At 43.0% G+C, this 23613-nt stretch overlaps 1 protein-coding gene across 1 annotated transcript in view; it reads right to left on the bottom strand.

Moving 5' to 3' along the window:
* The window catches only part of LOC126251319 (uncharacterized), a 285573-nt gene that overhangs the window by 14527 nt on the left and 247433 nt on the right, over positions 1-23613 (bottom strand). Inside the window, exon 8 of the mRNA XM_049951649.1 lies at positions 18707-18932. Within this exon, the coding sequence (XP_049807606.1) occupies positions 18707-18932 (226 nt within the window). The remainder of the gene's footprint in view (positions 1-18706; positions 18933-23613) is intronic.

Raw genomic sequence — 23613 nt, 5'->3', positions numbered from 1 at the left:
ATACTCGATGTTAACAAATTTCTATTCTTCAGAAAGGCTTTCCTTGCCATTGCCAGTCTACATTTTATATCTTATCTACTTCGACCATCATCAGTTATCTTGCTTCCCAAATAGCAAAACTCATTTACTACATTAAGTGTCTCATTTCCTAATTTAATTCCCTCAGCATCACCCGACTTAATTCGACTACATTCCATTATCCTCGTTTTGCTTTTGTTGGTGTTCATCTTATATCCTCCTTTCAAGACCATGTCCATTCCGTTCAGCTGCTCTTCCAGGTCCTTTGCTGTCTCGGACAGAATTACAATGTCATCGGCGAACCTCAAAGTTTTTATTTCTTCTCCGTGGATTTTAATACCAACTCCGAATTTTTCGCCGGCCGCGGTGGTCTTGCGGTTCTAGGCGCGCAGTCCGGAACCGTGGGACTTCTACGGTCGCAGGTTCGAATCCTGCCTCGGGCATGGATGTGTGTGATGTCCTTAGGTTAGTTAGGTTTAAGTAGTTCTAAGTTCTAGGGGACTGATAACCACAGCAGTTGAGTCCCATAGTGCTCAGAGCCATTTGAACCATTTTTTGAATTTTTCTTTTGTTTCCTTTACTGCTTGCTCAATATACAGATTGAATAACATCGGGGAGAGGAACCCTGTCTCACTCCCTTCCCAACCACTGTTTCCCTCTCATGTCTCTCGACTCTTATAACTGCCATCTGGTTTCTGTACAAATTGTAAATAGCCTTTCGCTGCCTGTATTTTACCCCTGCCACCTTCAGAATTTGAAAGAGAGTATTCCAGTCAACATTTTCGAAAGCTTTCTCTAAGTCTACAAATGCTAGAAATGTAGGTTTGCTTTTCCTTAATCTATTTTCTAAGATAAGTCGTAGGGCCAGTATTGCCTCACGTGTTCCAACATTTCTGCCAGACAGCAGTGGGATACAAATCTGACAGTCATTCGCCATACGGCGCGACAACCAGAAGCGATGATCTAGGGTGTCGTTTCTTTTCATAGCAGGACCTATTTGCTTGTCACAGGCGGTATTTCTACAGCGCAGAGGTACGTCGATGATACTCATCGGCCCGTTTTGGTGATTTACGTGGCAAGTCATTCTCGGCTTACACTTCAGCAATATAGTGCCTGCGCGCACACGGCGAGAGTTTCTGCTGCTTGTCTTCATGCTTACGACGTCCTAATTTGGCCAGCAAGGTCGCTGCATCTCTCCTCAACTGTGAACGTTTGGAGCATTGTGGGCACGGTCCTCCAACCAGCTCGAGAGTTTGACGATCTAACTCTCCAATTGAAAAGAATTTCGAACGATTTCCCTCAGGAGGACATCCAACAACTCTATCAATCAAGGGCAATCCGAATAAATGCTTGTATAAGGGCCAGAGGCGGATCAGACATCACACACACTTGAAAAGTGCGATAAGCGGTAATGTCTCTATCATTGCAGCTCTCAAGTCCTCCTACTTTGGACACTCTGTCACCTGGGTACCGTACTAAAGCTACAGTAACCCATCCATTACCTTGTCTATTATCATCATTATTGTCCATAGTGAAATTCAGTGCACATCCACAAAACACTGAGGTACTATGTAAAAACACTTGTCCACTGACACCATTCTCAGTGCTCATCTCGATGTTGTCTACAGCTTTGTACACTGTAAGGCGCGAACGTCTTCTCCTCCTGTAATAACGCGGCATCTCTGCAAGTAAGTCGTCAACGTGCCATAGAAGTTTAGGCAGCGTGGAATGACGGACACACATCTGTCATCCGTTCTCAGTTAGATTCGATGCCCAGCTGGGTTAAGATTCGCTGTTTCTCCAAGATGTGGCAGCACTGTACACTAATTTTTGCATGCTGTACGCCCCAAAATTACCTTTAAATTTGTTGTTGTTGTTGTTGTGGTCTTCCGTCCAGAGACTGGTTTGATGCAGCTCTCCATGCTACTCTATCCTGTACAAGCTTCGTCATCTCCTAGTACCTACTGCAACCTACATCCTTCTGTATCTGTTTAGTGTATTCATCTCTTGGTCTCCCTCTACGATTTTTACCCTCCACGCTGCCCTCCAATACTAAATTGGTGATCCCTCGATGTCTCAGAACATGTCCTACCAACCGATCCCTTCTTCTAGTCAAGTTGTGCCACAACCTCCTCTTCTCCCCAATTCTATTCAATACCTCCTCATCAGTTATGTGATCAACCCATCTAATCTTCAACATTCTTCTGTAGCACCACATTTCGAAAGCTTTTATTCTCTTCTTGTCTAAGCTATTTATCGTCCATGTTTCACTTCCATACATGGCTACACTCCATACAAATACTTTCAGAAACGACTTCCTCACACTTAAATCAGTACTCGATGTTAACAAATTTCTCTTCTTAAGAAACCCTTTCCTTGCCATTGCCAGTCTACATTTTATATCCTCTCTACTTCGACCATCATCAGTTATTTTGCTCCCCAAATAGCAAAACTCGTTTACTACTTTAAGTGTGTCATTTCCTAATCTAATTCCCTCAGCATCACCCGACTAAATTCGACTACATTCCATTATCCTCGTTTTGCTTTTGTTGGTGTTCATCTTATACTCTCCTTTCAAGACACTGTCCATTCCGTTCAACCGCTCTTCCAAGTCCTTTGCTGTCTCTGACAGAATTACAATGTCATCGACGAACCTCAAAGTTTTAATTTCTTCTCCATGGATTTTAATACCTACTCCGAACTTCTTTTATTGCTTGCTCAATATACAGGTAGAATAACATCGGGGATAGGCTACAACCCTGTCTCACTCCTTTCTCAACCACTGCTTCCCTTTCATACCCCTCGACTCTTATGACTGCCATCTGGTTTCTGTACAAATTGTAAATAGCCTTTCACTCTCTGTATTTTACCCCTGCTACCTTCAGAATTTGAAAGAGAGTATTCCAGTCAACATTGTCAAAAGCTTTCTCTAAGTCTACAAACGCTAGAAATGTAGGTTTGCCTTTCCTTAATCTTTCTTCTAAGATAAGTCGTAGGGTCAGTATTGCCTCACGTGTTCCAACATTTCTACGGAATCCAAACTGATCTTCCCCGAGGTCGGCTTCTACCAGTTTTTCCATTCGTCTGTAAAGAATTCGTGTTAGTATTTTGCAGCTGTGGCTTATTAAACTGATAGTTCGGTAATTTTCACATCTGTCAACACCTGATTTCTTTGGGATTGGGATTATTATATTCTTCTTGAAGTCTGAGGGTATTTCGCCTGTCTCATACATCTTGCTCACCAGATGGTAGAGTTTTGTCAGGACTGGCTCTCCCAAGGTTGTCAGTAGTTCTAATGGAATGTTATCTACTCCGGGGGCCTTGTTTCGACTCAGGTCTTTCAGTGCTCTGTCAAACTCTTCACGCAATATCATATCTCCCATTTCATCTTCATCTACATCCTCTTCCATTTCCATAATATTTTCCTCAAGTACATCGCGCTTGTATAGGCCCTCTATATACTCCTTCCACCTTTCTGCTTTCCCTTCTTTGCTTAGAACTGGGTTTCCATCAGAGCTCTTGATATTCATGCAAGTGGTTCTCCTTTTTCCAAAGGTCTCTTTAATTTTCGTGTAGGCAGTATCTATCTTACCCCTAGTGAGATAAGCCTCTACATCCTTACATTTGTCCTCTAGCCATCCCTGCTTAGCCATTTTGCACTTCCTGTCAATATCATTTTTGAGACGTTTGTATTCCTTTTTGCCTGCTTCTTTTACTGCATTTTTATATTTTCTCCCTTCATCAATTAAATTCAATATTTCTTCTGTTACCCAAGGGTTTCTACTAGCCCTCGTCTTTTTACCTATTTGATCCTCTGCTGCCTTCACTATTTCATCTCTCAAAGCTACCCATTCTTCTTCTACTGTATTTCTTTCCCCCGTTCCTGTCAATTGTTCCCTTATGATCTCCCTGAAACTCTGTACAACCTCTGGTATAGTCAGTTTATCCAGGTCCCACCTCCTTAAATTCCCACCTTTTTGCAGTTTCTTCAGTTTTAATCTACAGTTCATAACCAATAGATTGTGGTCAGAGTCCACATCTGCCCCTGGAAATGTCTTACAATTTAAAACCTGATTCCTAAATCTCTTTCTACCCATTATATAATCTATCTGATACCTTCTATTATCTCTAGGATTCTTCCATGTATACAACCTTCTTTTATGATTCTTGAACCAAGTGTTAGCTATGATTAAGTAATGCTCTGTGCAAAATTCCACCAGACGGCTGAGTGACCGTGCGGTTTGAGGCGCCATGTCACTGATTGCGCGGCCCCTCCCGTCGGAAGTTCGGGTCCTCCCTCGGGCGTAGGTGTGTATGTTGTTCTTAGCATAAGTTAGTTTAGGCTAGTTTAAGTAGTGTGTAAGTCAAGGGACCGATGACCTCAGCAGTTTGGTCCCTTAAGAACTCACACACATTTGAAAGTTTCTTTTGTCGACACAAATATTTGAGAAACATTTTGCAATTGAAATGTCTAAAATTAAATTTTAGCGTTTTAGCCTCTTTTAGAGTCAACTGTCAGCCAATAAACACAGACATCACAGCTATCTCTAAGCTGAAAAGATCGAAACATTGGTTATAAGCAGTATAAATGGATATTGTTGGTTTTACTAGCATAACACATCGAATGCAAGCAGATAGAAATGGTGTAATTCAAAAACCGAAGTAAAAAGCGTATGAACTGCTGACGATATGAAATGCATAAAAAAATCAAAAGATCATCAATTGTCAAATCTAAAAAATGCGGACATTAGCAGAATTCTAAAAATACCAGGTGATCAAAAAGTCAGTGTGAATTTGAAAACTTAATAAACCACGGAATAATGTTGATAGAGAGGTAAAAATGGACACACATGCTTGGAATGACATGGGGTTTAATTAGAACAAAAAAAAAAAAACAAAAAAAAACGAAGTTCACAAAATGTCCGACAGATGGCGCTGGACAGCAAAACGTCAGTAACTGCTACCGTGACGGGTGAGAGGTACGCCGATATGTTACAGAATCGCATCATTCCCAGCCTGGCTGATAAACACCTGATGGAACGTACGATGTTTATGCAGGATGGCGCTCCACCCCACCATACTACTAGACGCGTGAAAGATCTCTTGCGCGCGTCGTTTGGTGATGATCGTGTGCTCAGCCGCCACTTTTGTCATGCTTGGCCTCCCAGGTACCCAGACCTCAGTCCGTGCGATTATTGGCTTTGGGTTTACCTGAAGTCGAAAGTGTGTCGTGATCGACCGACATCTCTAGGGATGCTGAAAGACAACATACGACGCCAATGCTTCACCATAACTCTGGACATGCTTTACAGTGCTGTTCACAACATTGTTCCTCGACTACAGCTGTTGTTGAGGAATGATGGTGGACATATTGAGCATTTCCTGTAAAGAACATCGTCTTTGCTTTGTCTTACTTTGTTATGCTAATTATTGCTATTCTGATCAGATGAAGCGCCATCTGTCGGATATTTTTGAACTTTTGTATTTTTTTGGTTCTAATAAAACCCCATATCATCCCAAGCATGTGTGTCAATTTGTACCTCTCTATCTACATTATTCCGTGATTTATTTAGTTTTCAAATTTATACTGACTTTTTGATCACCTGGTATATGCGGATCCTATGTTAAACGCAGGAAATGCGGACATGTTCACATAAATGCGGATGCATCATAATTCCGATTGTACAGGGTGGCGCAGGGAAACGGGAAATTTCGAAATAACGTCATTTCCATGAATAAATTCATAAAACTAGTAACTTATTAACGAAAGTGAATGTATTCAGTATTCCATTATTCAGTATGTCATTACAATCAAAATGTCCAAAAGTGTCTCTTTACTTTTTAAAGATGACATCGGAAATATGTGCTCCCATGCGGCGTTCGCACTCAACAGCCTGTTATGAAAACTCTGGAATGCGCGGTGTAGCAAATCTTGGGGAATGGCAGTGATTTCGTTTTCAATGTTCTCCTTCAGTTCATGGATTGTTGCAGGACGTGTACGGTACACCTTGCCTTTAAGATATCCCCACAGGAAGAAGTCGCACACACTAAGGTCAGGGGATCTCGCAGGCTATGCAATGTCACCGTTACGTCAAATAATGCGTCTTCCAAACAATTGACGAACTGCTGCCATCGATTGTCGAGCAGTGTGTGACGTGGCTCCGTGCTCCTGAAACCACATGTTTTCGACGTTAAGATTAAGCTCGTACAGTCTCGGTGTAAAGAATGTTTGAAGCATTTCAACATATCGAGCGGATGTTACTGTCACTGCACTACCATCCTCACGTTCAAAAAAATAAGGGCCGATAACACCATGACATGATACAGCACACCATATTGTGACCTTGGCGCTATGTAGTGGTCGCTGGTGAAACTCACAAGGATTGTCCTGTGCCCAATAAAGAAAATTCTGTTTGTTCACGAATCCGTTCAGGTGGAAATGGGCTTCGTCTGATATCCATAAGTTACCAAGGAAATTCGCGTCCTCGTTGATTTTAGTCAATATCTGGCTACTAAACTCCATATGTGACGCTGTGTCTCGTTCATGTAAGTGTTGCACAATCTGCAACTTATAGGGATGGAAGTCTAATTCGTGCAGTATTCTTTGTAAGCTTCGTCGCTTAATCCCTAGCGAAGATGCATGCTGTCGAACGGAGCGGCGAGGACTTCTCTCGATTGCAGCTCTAGCAGCTGCAATGTTCTTTGGGGTACGTACCGTTGGAATGCCACCTGGAGATTTCTTTTTCAAGGCAGATCCTGTTTCTTCAAAATTACGCACCCACGTTGTAATCGCATGCGCAGATGGGACACGTCCATGACGTCCAAGCTGGTAATGCTGTCGAAATGTTCTCTACGCGGCAGTCGCACTATCACCATTTTTGTAAAACGCTCTCACAGCTTATTAAAAACATTCAACATTTGTAAGTGAGTGACCATTTGTAGCTGCAGTTTATGGCGGGTCATGGCCCATCGAACATAGGCCGATGTGAGGTGGATGTTACACCATTAAGTTAAGTAACGGTTTATACTTTGCACATATGTACTTTTTGTGTTTTCCTTTTTTTTTCGTTTATAAATGTATAGCTATAGTGTTCTTTTAATCATTGATAAAGGTCTTCTTAGGGACTTGTGCGGTTTATTGTTCTGAAGAAGGTGTAGTTATCTACGCCGAAACCTAGGTTAACACTAGGTGCTTTTTTGCAATCGAGGCGGGTTTCTAGTTTTTTTAATATACTAACCAACGATTGCTGACGCGCTGCGATGTTGAAGGTTGTTGCTCTCACAGCTACTGCACGTTCCGCACCAGTCCAATTCTCCATGATTACTAAATGGCAATGCGTTCACATCAATTGTGCAAAGTTTCGAACATCTGCCGGCGCTACAGTGCAGCCAACTGTAACGTTCAAAATTTCCCGTTCCCCTGCGCCACCCTGTACATGAACAGTAATTAAATTCTCTCTAATTGCTGTCTTTCCTAGTGCTGCAATTTTAATAACAAACTGCGTACATAGATGTACAGTAGAACGGATTGTAGGGCAACTCGGAAATGCACGGGAGCAGAGTTGCAGCGTCGAGCTCACCATTCAGTAGGGAGGAGTATGGAGCGAACTATTGCGACAGCTAGGGTGACGGCGGAGGCACGCAGCGCAGCTTTTTAAGGGCGGTGGGGGCAGGCGCGAAGGTCAAGGCGAGCGGCAGCGGTGACCTTGCCCACTGCCCCCTGTCCTGGGCCTGGCTGAATCAGCGGCCTTGGCGCCGTACCAAAGGCTGCGCGCGGTCAACACTGGGTCACAAGCGTGACCGGGCCGCCTTTCGCTGGCCGCGTTCGCGAGAGAAGGTGAAAGCGAACGAATGCAGCAGCCCTGCTCCTAGCAGGCCCGCTATAAATAGCCAACAGCTTAACGAGGTGATCACCCATTGTGGTTTACGCTCAGCGGCTCTGCTGAAGGGTCTGAGGTGGGTGGGGTGGGTGCGCTGGTGGGGGGAGGGGGGAGGGAAGCAGGCAAAACAACCGTCTCGATGACAAGCATATGGACTATATGGAGTAAGAGCATATGGACTATCAGACCAATTGTGTGATTGGATTGAAGAGTTCCTACATAACAGAACGCAGCATGTCATTCTCAATGGAGAGAAGTCTTCCGAAGTAAGAGTGATTTCAGGTGTGCCGCAGGGGAGTGTCGTAGGACCGTTGCTATTCACAATATACATAAATGACCTTGTGGATGACATCGGAAGTTCACTGAAGCTTTTTGCAGATGATGCTGTGGAGTATCGAGAGGTTGTAACAATGGAAAATTGTACTGAAATGCAGGAGGATCTGCAGCGAATTGACGCATGGTGCAGGGAATGGCAATTGAATCTCAATGTAGACAAGTGTAATGTGCTGCGAATACATAGAAAGATAGATCCTTTATCATTTAGCTACAAAATAGCAGGTCAGCAACTGGAAGCAGTTAATTCCATAAATTATCTGGGAGTACGCATTAGGAGTGATTTAAAATGGAATGATCATATAAAGTTGATCGTCGGTAAAGCAGATGCCAGACTGAGATTCATTGGAAGAATCCTAAGGAAATGCAATCCGAAAACAAAGGAAGTAGGTTACAGTACGCTTGTTCGCCCACTGCTTGAATACTGCTCAGCAGTGTGGGATCCGTACCAGATAGGGTTGATAGAAGAGATAGAGAAGATCCAACGGAGAGCAGCGCGCTTCATTACAGGATCATTTAGTAATCGCGAAAGCTTTACGGAGATGATAGATAAACTCCAGTGGAAGACTCTGCAGGAAAGACGCTCAGTAGCTCGGTACGGGCTTTTGTTAAAGTTTCGAGAACATACCTTCACCGAAGAGTCAAGCAGTATATTGCTCCCTCCTACGTATATCTCGAGAAGAGACCATGAGGATAAAATCAGAGAGATTAGGGCCCACACAGAAGCATACCGACAATCCTTCTTTCCACGAACAATACGAGACTAGAATAGAAGGGAGAACCGATAGAGGTACTCAAGGTACCCTCCGCCACACACTGTCAGATGGCTTGCGGAGTATGGATGTAGATGTAGATGTAGACAACCACAGATTCCCGGTCACATGAAACCGAATCCAGGATTGTGAGAGCATACACAAATGCAAACAGTGAATAAAAAGTAGATTACGGGACTATTCGGAAAGTAAGATCTGACAGGTCGCGAAATAGAAACCGAAGAGAAAATCCGATGAAGCTTTGAATAAATGTATTGGGCAGCGTTTCTAGTACACCTGTCGATCGCGTAACATCCCTCTTTTCAGTTCCGAGCGCACAGTGAGCACGTAAAGATGCCTAGAAGAATAGTGTCTCCCGCCAAATGTGGGTGCCCGCTGCGAGCTTCCGCCTGATTTCGTGCATTTCCTTCTTCGTGACAATTCTCGGCCGTATAGTGCAGGGGCAATGAGAGCGCCCCTACAGCGTTTTCGACGGGAAGTGTTGGATCGTCTACCATACAACCTGGACTTGGCTCCCTCAGTTGTTCATCCCTGCTCACGTGAGCCGCTGGCTATGAAGATAACATTTTGGCATAGGCAACGGACTGCAGACCAGCGCAGAGAAGTGGCGGGAAGCACAGGCGGTTGCTTTCGACGACGAGGGTATTGGAAGACTGGTACAACGCTACGAAAAAGGCGAAGTCGGAACGGCGACTACGTAGAGAAGCAGCTTGAAGCTGTAGCAAACTGTTGCAAACAAAACATTTTTGATTTTTTCAGTGGTTTCCAATTCACGACCGATCGGATCTTACTTTCTGTTGAAGGGACTCATAATTATTTGTTCAAATGGCTGAAATGGCTCTAAATGCTATGGACTTAACATCTGAGGTCATCAGTCCTCTAAACTTAGAACTACTTAAATTTAAGTAACCTAAGGACATTACACACATCTATGCCCGAGGCAGGATTCGAACCTGCGACCGCAGCAGCCTCGTAGTTCCGGACTGAAACGCCTAGAACCGCTCGGCCACCGCGGCCGGCACAATTATATGTTCATTTGCTTTACTAATATATAGGGTGGTTAGAAACAGTCTGAAAAGTCTGTAAAGGTTTTGCAGTGTAGGTTGTGCCGATAAAAAATTGCTATAAAAGAATTCGGCACGTTGCGTCGTTCCCGAGTTAATTAGCACTGAAGTCAGCGAATCAGCCGCTGCGCGCGCAAACTCAAGCCGCCCGCCAGATACAATTAGTCTCATAGCGTATATAATTATGGCCGAGATTGCTCAGCCTGTGGTTCGGTTTCTATCCTTACTACCGTCCCATGTCCAATTTCTGTTTCGTTCTCTTATTCTGTTTCAGGAAACCAAACGAACAACGCGTTTGGCGACACTGTCTCTTGCAGGCGGCTTGGATATGGGCGCAACGATCTGATTGGCTAACTTCAGTGCTAATTAACTCGGAAACGGCGTAGCGTTCGAATTTTCTTCTTAACTATTAATTCCCAGCACAACCTACCCTTCAACATCCTTACAAGCTTTCTAGACTGTTTCTGAGCACCCTTTACACCTGCAAAATGGTATGAAAAACTCCGCCTGCTGTCCTGTTACGACGTTTACATTTTGTTTTTTAAGAGCAAAGATTGTAAGAACTAACAAGGAGACTATCAGAATCGTTAATCACGCATTTCTATGAGCCTCGGGCGTGTTGCAGACTATGTAGAGGGACCTGCCCTGAGTACCTGACTAGCAGCTTTCCATGTGGCGGTCCCTAGTTCCCGACAAGAGCTCCTCGATGTTGAAAATTAGACTTGTGAAAACGAATGCAATGTTTCTGAGTTGTTTCTGGATTTGTTACACACCCCCTATGTCTTCGCTCTTTTGGTCAGGCAGTTTTTGGTATAGATTTTACGCCTATGATCTTAAATATGTACTTTTATCTGAGAACTATCCCTTCAAGTTGAAATAAGAAAACATTTGTGATGAAACCGGTAAGATTTTGAAGTAAGCACCATAATTTTTATAGCACATACATATGACAGTCTGTGATTCATTCTGCAGATATTATGAAACAGTGCCAAATTGTGGTGCTTTTAGGTGTGCAAACAGATGCGAAAGTGCATTTTTTATGATCTTATTTCCACGGAATGCGAATAGAAGGAATCAGTGAGCATCTGCAGTAAACAGAAGAGATATAAAACACTCAGAAAAATGCATTTGTAACTGACTAGCAGATCTTTCTGTAGATACTATTCCGCCTTCTGAAACTATTTTACGCAAGGAAAAATTCTGGAAATTTGCGTTAAGTCCCTATGGGACCAAACTGCTTAGGTCATCGGTCACTAGGCTTACATACTACTTAAACTAGCTTACGCTAATCAGGACAACACAACACACACACCCACGCCCGAGGGAGGACTCCAGTCTCGGACGGGTGGGGGGTGGGGAGGGGTGGGGGAGCCCCGCGAACCATGGCAAGGCCCCCTAGACCACGCGGCTACCCAGCGCGGTTTCTACGCAAGAAGAAAAGAAGAATCTATTCAGTCACACCGGTGAGGGACGCTTGTCACGATAATTGTTTGCTTCTTCTTTACTTTACTCAAAATAACTCTCAAAGTATCAAGTGACTGTTTTAGCTTGTTCCCGTAAACACTATTCGCATCACGAAGTATTGCAAACACTGATATTTTGACACGCTACATTTATTTAAAATGTCGAGCATACGACCACCTGGTCTTCATTTTCCAGTTCTTGTTAGCAACGTAAAATTCCGGCATTTTTTATTCCACTGTTGCCCGAATATATCATGTCAATCTCATTTTTATCGCGATCCATCACATCAGGCTCGACGGTTTGGTATTACCGTGAAGATAAATTGTTAGCACATTTTTTCGCGTTTTTAGCTTGCAGCTGGAGTATTGTTCGCTGAAAATATGCGCCTTCTTGATGGTGTTTTGCTGAACAAATCGCCTTGATAGACTTTTACATACTCGTGATATGTTACAATTGTAGATTTATTGTCTAAATTGAGACATTAACATTTTTTATGGGATGGTGGCAGTCTTCTTGGTTAATTTGTTTTCCCCTTACGTTACTGCAATACATTTTAAAATTACAGGATCTTTGTCCTAGAGTTACCCATGAAAGGCGTTCAACCTAAAACTGTGAATGATTCCGCAAAAAAACCTTCATACGAATGCTTTTTGTTATGCTTTCAATCACTTTGTTCAACCTCAGAAACTGTCGGTTGTATCACATTTTTTTGTCTGACGTAATGCATGTTTCATTTATGTCTTTTTGAAACTGACGTGGAAAAAAACTTAAAACATTTAAATCTGTACCGACCGAGCACATAGAACACATGCTCTGTAGGATGCCCGTTCGAATCCGTGTCCGGCAACCAGTTTTACGTTTCCCAGGCAAACACTAATGTTCCTTCCTTTTTTTTCACATAAATTTATTGTAATTGCTCTTGTTGTCACCTGAAGAAGCTTCAGGCAGAGATACCTAGACCCCTAAATAGTTTTTGCATTATCTGGAGGAACTCCATATACTGTAAGCGTAAATAGCTCTAGGGAGATTTATTATTAGTCTAGGAACGACCCAATAGATCAAAAAAAGTTTACTAGCGTATTTTTCGCAATTTGATTTCGTGACTTTGTCTTAGTGGCGTCTTTCATCGGACTTTGCATTCCACTATTGTTCGTTCGTACGTTCCATCGCAGTATGGACGAAACATGGCCGCTACAGCTGCGTTGACCAGGCTCTGAGCCTATGGGACTTAACATCTGAGGTCATCAGTCCCCTAGAACTTAGAACTACTTAAACCTAACTAACCTAAGGACATCACACACATCCATGCCCGAGGCAGGATTCGAACCTGCAACCGTAACGGTCGCATGGTTCCAGACTAAAGCGCCTAGAACTGTTCGGCCACTCCGGCTGGTTGACCAGTCTCTTGTTTTTGTATACATAGTGTTTCACAATTCATGATGCACACTTTGGAGGTTGTAGAGGGCACTTGGCAGATCAAGTTTTACACAGGAACCCATTTCCGGAACCGTCATCCAACGACGCTACAGAGCGTCAACGTTACAGGCGCCGGCGCCCGTAAAAGTTTGTATACAGGGTGAACATTAATAAAACCGACAAACTGCAGGAACGTATTCTTGACTGGAAATGGATTGAGGAAACGTCCTGTGAACAGGTGTCCGAAATTGTATCGTTGCCACGGTAGATGTCGCTGACGAAGGGAAGTTCCTCTGAACACGTGCCATTTGTTCCTTGTGTGCTGCAGGCTGTGTGATGGACGCAGCGTACTATAAGCAGCAGAATGGTCTGGTATTCATGTCGGGATCGAGCCGAGATGGTGTTTGTGTACTGCCAGGCAGATGGAAACGGTCGAGAGGCAGCACGGCTGTACCAAAACAAGTATCCTCACAGACACCAACCACATCGCACAACATTTCAAGCCCATTTTGAGCGTTTGTGTGATCATGGGTCCTTTCAGACAAAAGAAAGTGCAGGGAGGAGGTGGACTGTGCTTACATCAGAACTGGAGGACCGGGTTCCACGGGATATTGAGACGAACTCATTACAAGCTCCATGGTGTAAGACTAAGTACGATTATGTGTATCCTGCATGACAACCGCTACTATCCCTATCGCCTGCTGCGAGTGCAAGGATCATCAGCAGCGGATTTCCCTCTACTAGAAGAATTTTGTCGATGGTTTTTGCACCAGAGCATCAGAATTATGGGTTTTCTATCGTCGGTTTTTCTACCGACAAAGCAACCTTTACCAGAACTGGCATCATCAATTTGCGTAATCGTCGTCTATGGGCTACAGACATTCCTCGCGAAATGGTTGAGGTGTCTCATCAGCATCGGTCCTGCATCAGTGTGTCGGCAAGAATTCTTGGCGACCACATACCTGGAACGGTTGTTTTCCACAATGCATCGACGGAGGATCGTACCTGGACTTACTGCGGAATACTCTGCCCGGGCTAATTGAGAATGTGTCTTTGGCAATACGACAGGTTATGTGGTTTCTGCATAATGGAGCACCACCCCAGTTCCACGTTAAGTTTGCCGACACCTCAAAAACATCTTCCCCGGACATTGGATAGGACGGGGAGGCCCTTTAGCATAACCTGCTAGATCACTGGACTTAAACCCCCTGGATTTTTACCGCTGGCGAAATTTGAAAAGCGTCGTGTATGATGAACTAGTTCCTGGTGTGTGGACCCTTCCAGAGCGTGTTCACGAGGCCTATGACGCTGTAAAAGAGTGCGGCAATCCATGATGTGACGTATGAACGCGTGCACTGCATCCCATGAAGACCACTTGGAACACTTGTGACGTGGATGCGATGCAGCTCTGTGCTGTGTTCCGGAACGATTTGTTCTCGCTGCATGCACACTATCCATTTCTTAACACACGTTCATAAGACATTTTTCCTCCTTTTCCAGTCAGGAATCCGTCCCTGGAGTTTGTCGGTTTTATTAAAGTTCATCTTGTATACCGGTTGAATCCATGATGATGTTAAAACCTTTCAAGGATGGTGGAGAAGGATAAATTAATCAATTTGAGGTAAGGGTCCCTGGTTCAGAAAGAAATGAATCGAAAGTTCCAACATGAAATTTTCACTCTTCAGCGGAACATGCGCTGATATGAAACTTCCTGGAAGATTAAAACTATGTGCCGGACGGAGACTCGAACTCGAGACGTTTGCTTTTCGTGGGCAAGTGCTCTATCATCTGAGCTACCCAAGCACGACTCACGACCCTTCCTCACAGCTTCAATTCTACCAGTGCCTCGTCTCCTACTTTCCAAACTTCACAGAAGCTCTCCTGCAAAGGTCCCGAGTTCAGTCTCGATCCGGCACACAATTTTAATCTGCCAGGAAGTTTCGAATCGAATCATTTTGACCTCTCCGACAGCAAATACATGTATCGGTACTTCCGTTGCTAGGAATGTAGGGCATGCAACTTTCAGAGGTGGTTGTGTGAACCAAGAGAAGAAAAAATGTCTAGTAAACATGGGTTCTAAATTGAATCCTGAGGAGCTATGAGCACTTGTTAATCTTCGCTAGTGTGAAACACATCTCCTCTTTTTAACACGTGCTCATAGCGCTTAAGGTATGCTTTTTAGAGTCCATGTTTACCAGACGTTTTTTGCTTGCTTTGGTCCATATTACCACACCTGAGGATTGTCTACCATACAGTCTGAGCAATGACAGTGCCGGTACATGTATTCCACTGTCAGAGTTATCAGAACGGTTTCGCTTATAACTTTCGACTCGTTCGTTTGCGGTGCTGGGACCCATGCCTGAAACTGATACATTTATCCTTCTCCGTCATTTTTGAAAGCTTGTGACACCATCACGGGATCACCATTTATATACATACATTTAAAGGCGGCGGGACATGTAACTTCAACTATCTGTAGTGGCGTCGGACGACGTTTCCAGACATTGTTTCCTATGCAAAACTTGATCTACTCTCTCCACAACCTCTAGAAGTGTGTAACATGAATTATGAAACACGCTTTGTATGCTCTAGGATAAGCGAAGTTCGGTGGCAAGATGAACAGGACTTCTGGTCATGTGAGTAGGGGTAATGCAGGAGTAGGTGTGATAATGAACAAGAAAAATGGAATGCTGGTAAGCTTCTATGAGCAGCATGGTGAACAAGTCATCGTAGCCAAGATAGACTTAAAGCCATCACCCACCACAGTAATACAAATTTATGTGCCAACCTCCACAGGTGATGAAGAGATTGAAAAAAAAAAATGTATGCTGAGGTAAAGAAAATTATGCAGATAGTTAAGGATGAGGAAAATTTAATTGTGATGTTTGATTGGAACTCGCTAGCAGGAAGAGAAGGAAAAGTAGTAGGAGAACATGAACTGGGGGAAATAAATAAAAGAGGAAACCACCTGGCAGAATTTTACACAGAGCATAATTTAATCATCGCTAAGACTTAGTTTAAGAATCCTGAAAGAATGTTGTATACGTTGAAGAGAAGTGGTGACACTCAAAGATTTCAGATTGATTGTACGAGGATGAGACAGAGATTTCGGAAACACATTTTCCCATGAACTCTGATCATAATTTATTATTTATGAGCTATAGATTAAAACAGATGAATTCGCAAAAAGGTAGGAAATTGATGAGATGGGAAATGGACAAGTCGAATGAACCAGAGATCTATCAGAGTTTCAACGGGAGCATTAGTCAACGACAGACAAACAGGGGAAAGGAATACAGTAGATGACGAATGGGTAGCCCTAAGAGATAAAATAGTGAGTGCAGGAAACGATGAAATTGGCAAAGAGAAAGCAGCTATTGGAAATATTTGGATAGGAGGTGTTGAATTGAACTGAAGAAGGTGAAAATACAAAACTTCAGAAATGAAGCTGGCGAAAGCGAATACAAATGTCTAGAAAATGAGATTGACAGGAAATGCAAAATGGCTAAACAAGAATGGCTAGAGGACAAATGTAAGTCTGTAGAAACATGTATAACTAGAGGAACGCTAATGCCACAATAGGAAAATTAAAGAGGCCTTTGGAGAAAGGAGAAACAGCTGTATGAGCATCAAGAGCTTGGATGGGAAATCAGTACTAAGCAAAGAAGGGAAAGCTGAGAGATTGCAGAAATATAGTGAGAGACGTTTTAACCTGAAGGCAGTCTTATAGAAAGGGAAGAGGAAGTTGATGAAGATGAGGTGGGAGATTTGATACTACGAGAAGAATCTGATAGAACTCTGAAAGAGCTAAGCCGACACAAGAGTTCTGGAGAAGACGATATTCCATCATAACTGTTGATATTCTTGGGAGAGTCAGCTACGACAAAACTGACGCTTATGGGCGCTCAACGGAGAGGTTAGCAGCGTCGACAAAACTATTCGAAATGGTGTACGAGACATACGAGACAGGTGAAATACTCTCAGACTTAAAAAAAGAATCTAATAATTCCAATTTAAAAGAAAGCAGATGCCGGGAGAGCTGAATATTATCTAACTGTCAGATTATGGTTCAAATGGCTCTGAGCACTATGGGACTTAACTTCTGAGGTCATCAGTCCCCTAGAACTTAGAACTACTTAAACCTATCACGGTATATTGATAATTTATACTTATGGACCGTCTGACAGCAACTGAATAAAACACAATTTTAGTGCCATACACGTTTCGCCTTTATTTTCTGCAAGGCATCATCAGTGGCAGGTTGCGTGGACAATTTCTTACATATTACGCTCCTGTTGCATTTTTGGTGTTGTTCTTCTTCTTATGAATGCCAATTTGCGTTTTTTTCTCCACATTCCACAGCACTATGAACTGAACGCTTGTTTCAATGACAACAATAACAAGGGTGCATGGGGAGATATCTAGCGGTATTTCAGTGCACTCGTAACTATTTGCGCACAAAATTTGGATTTATTGTTGTTGTGATCTTCAGTGTGCAGATTGGTTTGATGCAAGCGTCTTTATCTCCGAATGACTAATGCAACTTACATCCTTTTGAATCGGCTCACTGTATTCACCTCTTGCCCTCCCTTTACGACTTTTATCCCCCCACACTTCCAGTACTACATTGGTGATCCCATGACGTTTGAGAATGTGTCCTACCAACCGATTCCTTCTTCTAGTCGAGTGGTGCCACAAATTTCTTCTCTCCCCAATTCTATCCAGTACCTCCTCATTAGTTACGAGATCTAGCCCTCTAATTTCAGCATTCTCCTGTAGCACCAGATTTCGAAAGCTTGTGTTCTCTTCCTGCCTAAACTATTTATCGTCCAGGTTTCACTTCCATAGATGGCTATACTCCATAAAAATACTTTCAGAAAAGACTTCCTAACACTTAAATCGATATTCGATGTTAAAAATTTCTCTTCTACAAAAAGGCTTCTCTTGCCATTGCCAGTCTACTTTTTATATCCTCTCTACTTCCGCTATCATCAGTTATTTTGCTTACCAACTAGCGAAACTCATCTAATACTCTCAGAGCATCGTTTGCTAATCTGATTCCCTCAGCATCACCTTATTTAATTCGAGTGCATTCCATTATCACTGTTTTGCTTTAGTTGATTTTCATCTTATATCCTCCTTTCAAGACACTTTCCGTTCCGTTCAACGGCTCCTGTAAGTCCCTTGCTGTCTCTAACAGAATTACAATGTTAGCAGAAAACCTCAAAGTTTTTAATTCTTCTCCTTGAGCTTTAGTTCCTACTCCAAATTTTTCTGTTGTTTATTTACTGCTTGCTTAGTGTTCAGATTGAATAAGATCGGGGACAGACTATAGCCTTGTCTCACTCCCTTCTCAACCACTGCTGCCCTTTCAGGCTCCTATACCCTTATAACTACCGTCGGTTTCTGTTCAAGTTGTAAACAGCGTTTCACTCCATATGTCTTATCCTTGCCACCTTCAGAATTTCAAAGAGAGGACTGTGAAAAGCTTTCTCTAAGTCTACAAAACCTATAAATGTAGGTTTGCCTTTCCTTAACCTATCTTCTAAGATAAGTCGTAGGGTCAGTACCACCTCATGTGTTCCTACATTTCTCCGGAATCGAAACTGACCTCCCCCAACGTCGGCTTCCATTCTTCTGTTTTGGGTATTTTCTCGTAATACGGATACGTCGTAAATTGTAGTGCATTGTGTTCGATTGATGTGGCAGATGCTATGAGCAGAGTGTGGGCTCGATTCACGAAGAGCTTAGTACGTACCTCCCGGCATGAGCACGGAGAATTCGATGTTCTCGCGGAATCTGGCGGAGGACGCTGCGTGGTGGGCCTGCGCCGGGCCAGCCGGGGCTTCCCCCGCTTGCTCACTGCTGTTGCCGCCACTTCCGGCGCCGCCGCCGCCGCCGCCGCCGCCCTCGCCTCTGGCGCCGGCCTCGTCTCGCCTCTTGCGGCCGTGGCCCGCCGGCTCCAGCACGTCCAGGCAGTACTCCTGAGGGGCAGAGTCGCGTTACTGCTGCCGCCCGGCTCGTATTACGACGGATGGCGCAGCGCTGACTGAACACGACTGCACTCATCATCACTCAAAAGACGCCGACAGGAGTGATTCACTCACGGTCGTTAAGGCCCCTGTAAACGGTCAAATATCTTATCAAACTTTAACTTTGCTTGCCAAATATTTGACGTGTTTGTCAAGCATAGTTCGTGTTTGACGTGTTTGTGAGAAATTTTGATTGACATACAGCTTGACAAGATGGCGGACATTGTTTGCGTCGACGTTTCGTCGCATATATTTAGTCAAAAATTATTTTATTACAATTTATCTACTTTATCGTCCGTTTCCACTACGATCAAGTATATAAACAAAACAACACTGACAATTGCCAAAACGGTGGAGTTACCACATATTCCCCAGCCATATATTAACGCATGAAGGGGTTATGAACAAAATCAATATTTTACACATACAATGACATATAATGTGAGTGTGTGGGTGCTATTCTGTCATTCTGCGCAACGGATTAACCTAAGATGTACCCTTTACCCTGTGGCTCCTGCAATATGCAATTTCCACCCCCATACTACTACAGAAGTCAGACAGACGCTCCTAACGTTCTAAAGAGAAATGCCTGAAAATCTTTCAGAAATAAATATCTTCTGGATTCGTCCGGTAAGGAAATGACACAAAATTTCTTACGTAACTAGTGGGATACTTGGGTACTGGAGTAGTGCTAGTTCGTGTAAGAAAAACATGAAACTAACGAAAATTATTATTTATTTTGCAAAAATTCTGAGAAATCGCAATGGCACTTAGTTATGAACTGAACGAGTTATTTCCGGGTTCTTTTCGGAATGTGAAGTTACCTCTTAAGGATAGGATTCGCTACTGAAATTTCTATACAAAGTTTAAGATTGTTATTGATTTGGCAGAATGGCTGAGAGCCGCACCTACTCAACTTGAATAATCATCTGTTAGAATGTTGCTAGGTACGGTCGAGGTTGTCGCATGTGAAATGCCGTGAAGTGTACTGTTGTGGAGGAAATATGCGGCTCGCAAGAGCTGTAGCGCACAATACCGTAAGCTGTGATGACTGCTGTCTGCACCGCTCGCTGCTGACAAATAAGATGACTCTCGTTCTATCTGGATTGAACTTCGCCAATCAAACTCTCCCTACGCCTTGATGAAGTCAAGGACTCCTATTCGCCCTCTAACTATTGGCGTGGTGCACCTGTCAGATAACCAGTCCACCGCGATGCCACTAAAAACTTTGCTCGCAGGTGTTTAACTATAACTCTGTCCGTTCACAGCACTATAAGTGTGGCGGCCAACACAGTGAACAACGCTTAATCGCAAGGACTCATATAGAGTCGCACTCCGATTTGCTCTCGACAGAGGTGCTCTCCCAGTGAAATACTGAGGAGAGACTTGTTCCTCGCTCTTTGAGTACACGTACGAGCGCACACGTTCTCGTCATGTGTTCTCACTCCAAGAGTGACAACGGAATGACCCCTCTCCACGTCAGACGTGAAGGGGTATATCTTTCGGTCTCTTCCATTACTCCTTCAGCTCAAGGCGTCAGGAATATCGTCTGCCAATCAGCATTGCTCTTCTAAAACGGGAGAATGACGTTTCGTTTAAGGCGACCAATCCGGAAATCTGTAGCATCGGCGTTTGCTGTCTTCCTGTGAAAACCTCTGAAACTGCGTGCTATGTTTGTAAAGAATGCGTAGGCTGGGCGCTCCCACAAAATGTAGCGGAATTTACTTTTAAGCCGAACACGGGGTCATTCTGCCTTTCACTCGGGCAAACGCTGTCTGCTCTACGGGCGGTCGCCGGTCGACGTAGATAGGTTAACTCGTCGTCTGAAGGGACCAGCATCCCGGCGTACGGTCTGCCTCTCCCGACTTAAAAGCTCCTGTGACCGTCGTGTCTGGAATGTGTGTGTGTCCGCCAGCCTCGAGTATTTCAATCTCAGTGCGCATTTGCGATTTACTAGTTAATTGCCTATCGTTTACATGAATTCATACAACATTGGCTTTTGGGTTCGAATGAAGCGTCTTCATGTGCGGAATATGATTGTGAGGGCGGAATATGTAAGCAATGAAGGTCAGGAGACCACGACGTCTTACAACAAGCAGAGTGGACGATGTGAGCTATATGTCCACACGTTGCGGTATTTTAATGACTTGTCATTAGCGGAACAAGTAGAAGAGAATAAATTTTCGCGTACTTGTGTCTTCTTTTTCAATGCGAGGATGAAGTAACACTAAACAAGTTATGAAACGTTTCACTGTCAATCGGCAGAAAGTTGATGTAATCATCATTTCCTCTAACAGATTTCCTGTTGTGTATTTCTCATTTTAAACCACTCCCTGGGCCAGCATATTGTTTTCTTCTTCTTTAAACACAGTGACAAAGTCAATGGCAGTACTGCTGTTGTCTGCATTTGTGCCCATTCTCACTACTTCCAAAATACCCATAGCGTCTTCGTTGAAGTGAGGTTAAATTAACAAGCATTGTTTGAACGTGTACGGACTTGCTTGGCAAATCTGTGGCTAGATAACAGCAATTTTGTCAGACACGTTTGATCGTTTACGGGCGCCTTAACAATAGTCATAATCAGGGCATGCCCTACTGGCTTCCCGGGCAGACTGCTGGCATTAGCAATACGGGAAGCGGAAAGCGAGAAGTGGTAGACGATAATGCTACACGTGCATTGTTAATGTAAGCAAGTTCCCAAATCCCTGCGGTGATTTAAAGAACATGCAGTTTCTTATTAGCTATTATTCTGGCTGGTCGTTTTGTAGTACAATGAGCAAAAGCAGAAATCATTGTGGTATTTCTGAATGCAAAAATGCTTAATATAAAACTGCGGATATCGTTTACCATCGATTTCTGAGAGGTAAGGGAACTACTGCGCAAATGGGTGAAAGAACTGATCCTGTTAATGTGAATAATGCAAAAGATTTGTTGAGATTATTTCCTTTCTGAAGATTATGAAGTGGACTTTTAAAAACGAGTTTTTGGCGTTTCCTTTGAAAGGATAATTAAAGGTGATTTTCTGTCATCACAAAAAATTCTAAATTGGCATCGAGATGCATTCGACGTTGTCGCGAGCACCAACAAGGACAACGTACATATAACTGCCAGACATTCATCCTCTTTAGAAACACGTTTCTATGTATTATCGGTTTTGAAATTATTCACGCATTTTTTTTTATAGTGTTACCAATGTTTCATTTCTAGAACAATACTAATTCTATTCTAAAATATTATTAATAAGTAACACTTGCAAAAGATTGCTGATGCGAAGAGAAAAGCGTATGCAGACTGTCTTAAAAGTTGTATCTCCGGAGAAAATTAAATTAGATCAGTCGACCGGCACAGAGATAGTTCTTGACAACTGTTAAACACAAAATAGACAGATTGAAAACTAAGATACAACTGCTTACGAGAGAAAACAACGCTTTGAAAAGACGTAAGAGGGGTATGCAAGCAAAGTATTCGAAGTATTTCTTGGAAGTAAATACATGTGCTTCTTATACATCTACATGACTCCTCTGCATTTCGCATCTTAATGCCTGGCAGAGGCTTCATCCAATCACCTTCTAACTATTTCTTTATCATTCCACTCTCTAACAGCGCGCGGGGAAAATGAACGTTAAGTCTTTCCGTGCGAACTCTGATTTCTCTTATTTTATTACGCTGATCATTTCTCCCTACGCAGGTGGGGGCAAAAAAAAAAAAAAAAAAAAATACATTTTTACTTTCAGCGGAGAAAGTTTCTGATGGAAATTCCATGAGAAGATCCTGCTGCAACGAAAAATGCCTTTGTATTAACGATTGCTATCCCAGTTCGCGTATCATATCCGTGGCACTCTTTTTCCCTATTTGGCGATAATATAAGACGATCTGCCCTGCTTTGAAGTTTTTCGACCTCCTTCGTCAATACTATCAGATGCGGATCGCACACTGGACAGCAGTATTCCAGGAGTGGTCGGACAAGCTTGATGTAAGCCTTCTCTTTAATAGATCTGTTACATTTTCTAAGTGTTCTGCTAATAAATTGCTGTCTTTGGTTTGCTTTCCCCACAACATTAGTTATGTGATCGTTTCAATTTAAGTTATTCGTAATGGTAATCCTTAAGTATTTACTTTAATTTACAGCCTCTAGATTTGTGTGATGTATCATGTAACCGAAATTTAGCGAATTTCTTTTAGTTCAAATGTTCAAATGTGTGTGAAATCTTATGGGACTTAACTGCTAAGGTCATCAGTCCCTAAGCTTACACACGCTTAACTTAAATTATCCTAAGGACAAACACACACACCCATGCAATTACTTTTAGTACTCAACTGGATGACTTCATACTTCTCATTATTTAGAGTCAGTTATCTGTTTCTTTTCTCCAGTAAAAGAAGAAATTAGACAATGTTTCACACCAGGTGAGATTACATTGACAGTTCCTTGGATACAGTCTCAGAGAAACTTCTTCCGGATTCAGATTACATCACCGGCAATGACTGGATCTCCATAATATCCTTCAATTGATTGGTTCAAGAAATAAAGGAGTCTGAAGTGGTATTTTGCAGTTTTCATGGGCGACATGTTGCTAAGTGTGACGGAGTGATGCAAAATGTAATTTCTACAACAACTTCAAAGTTCCCCTTA

This window comes from Schistocerca nitens, chromosome 4, assembly GCF_023898315.1.
Source record: "Schistocerca nitens isolate TAMUIC-IGC-003100 chromosome 4, iqSchNite1.1, whole genome shotgun sequence".
In the NCBI taxonomy this organism is placed as follows: domain Eukaryota; kingdom Metazoa; phylum Arthropoda; class Insecta; order Orthoptera; family Acrididae; genus Schistocerca; species Schistocerca nitens.
The sequence above is the reverse complement of the archived record's forward strand: the minus strand, read 5'-3'. Positions and strand labels throughout refer to the sequence as shown.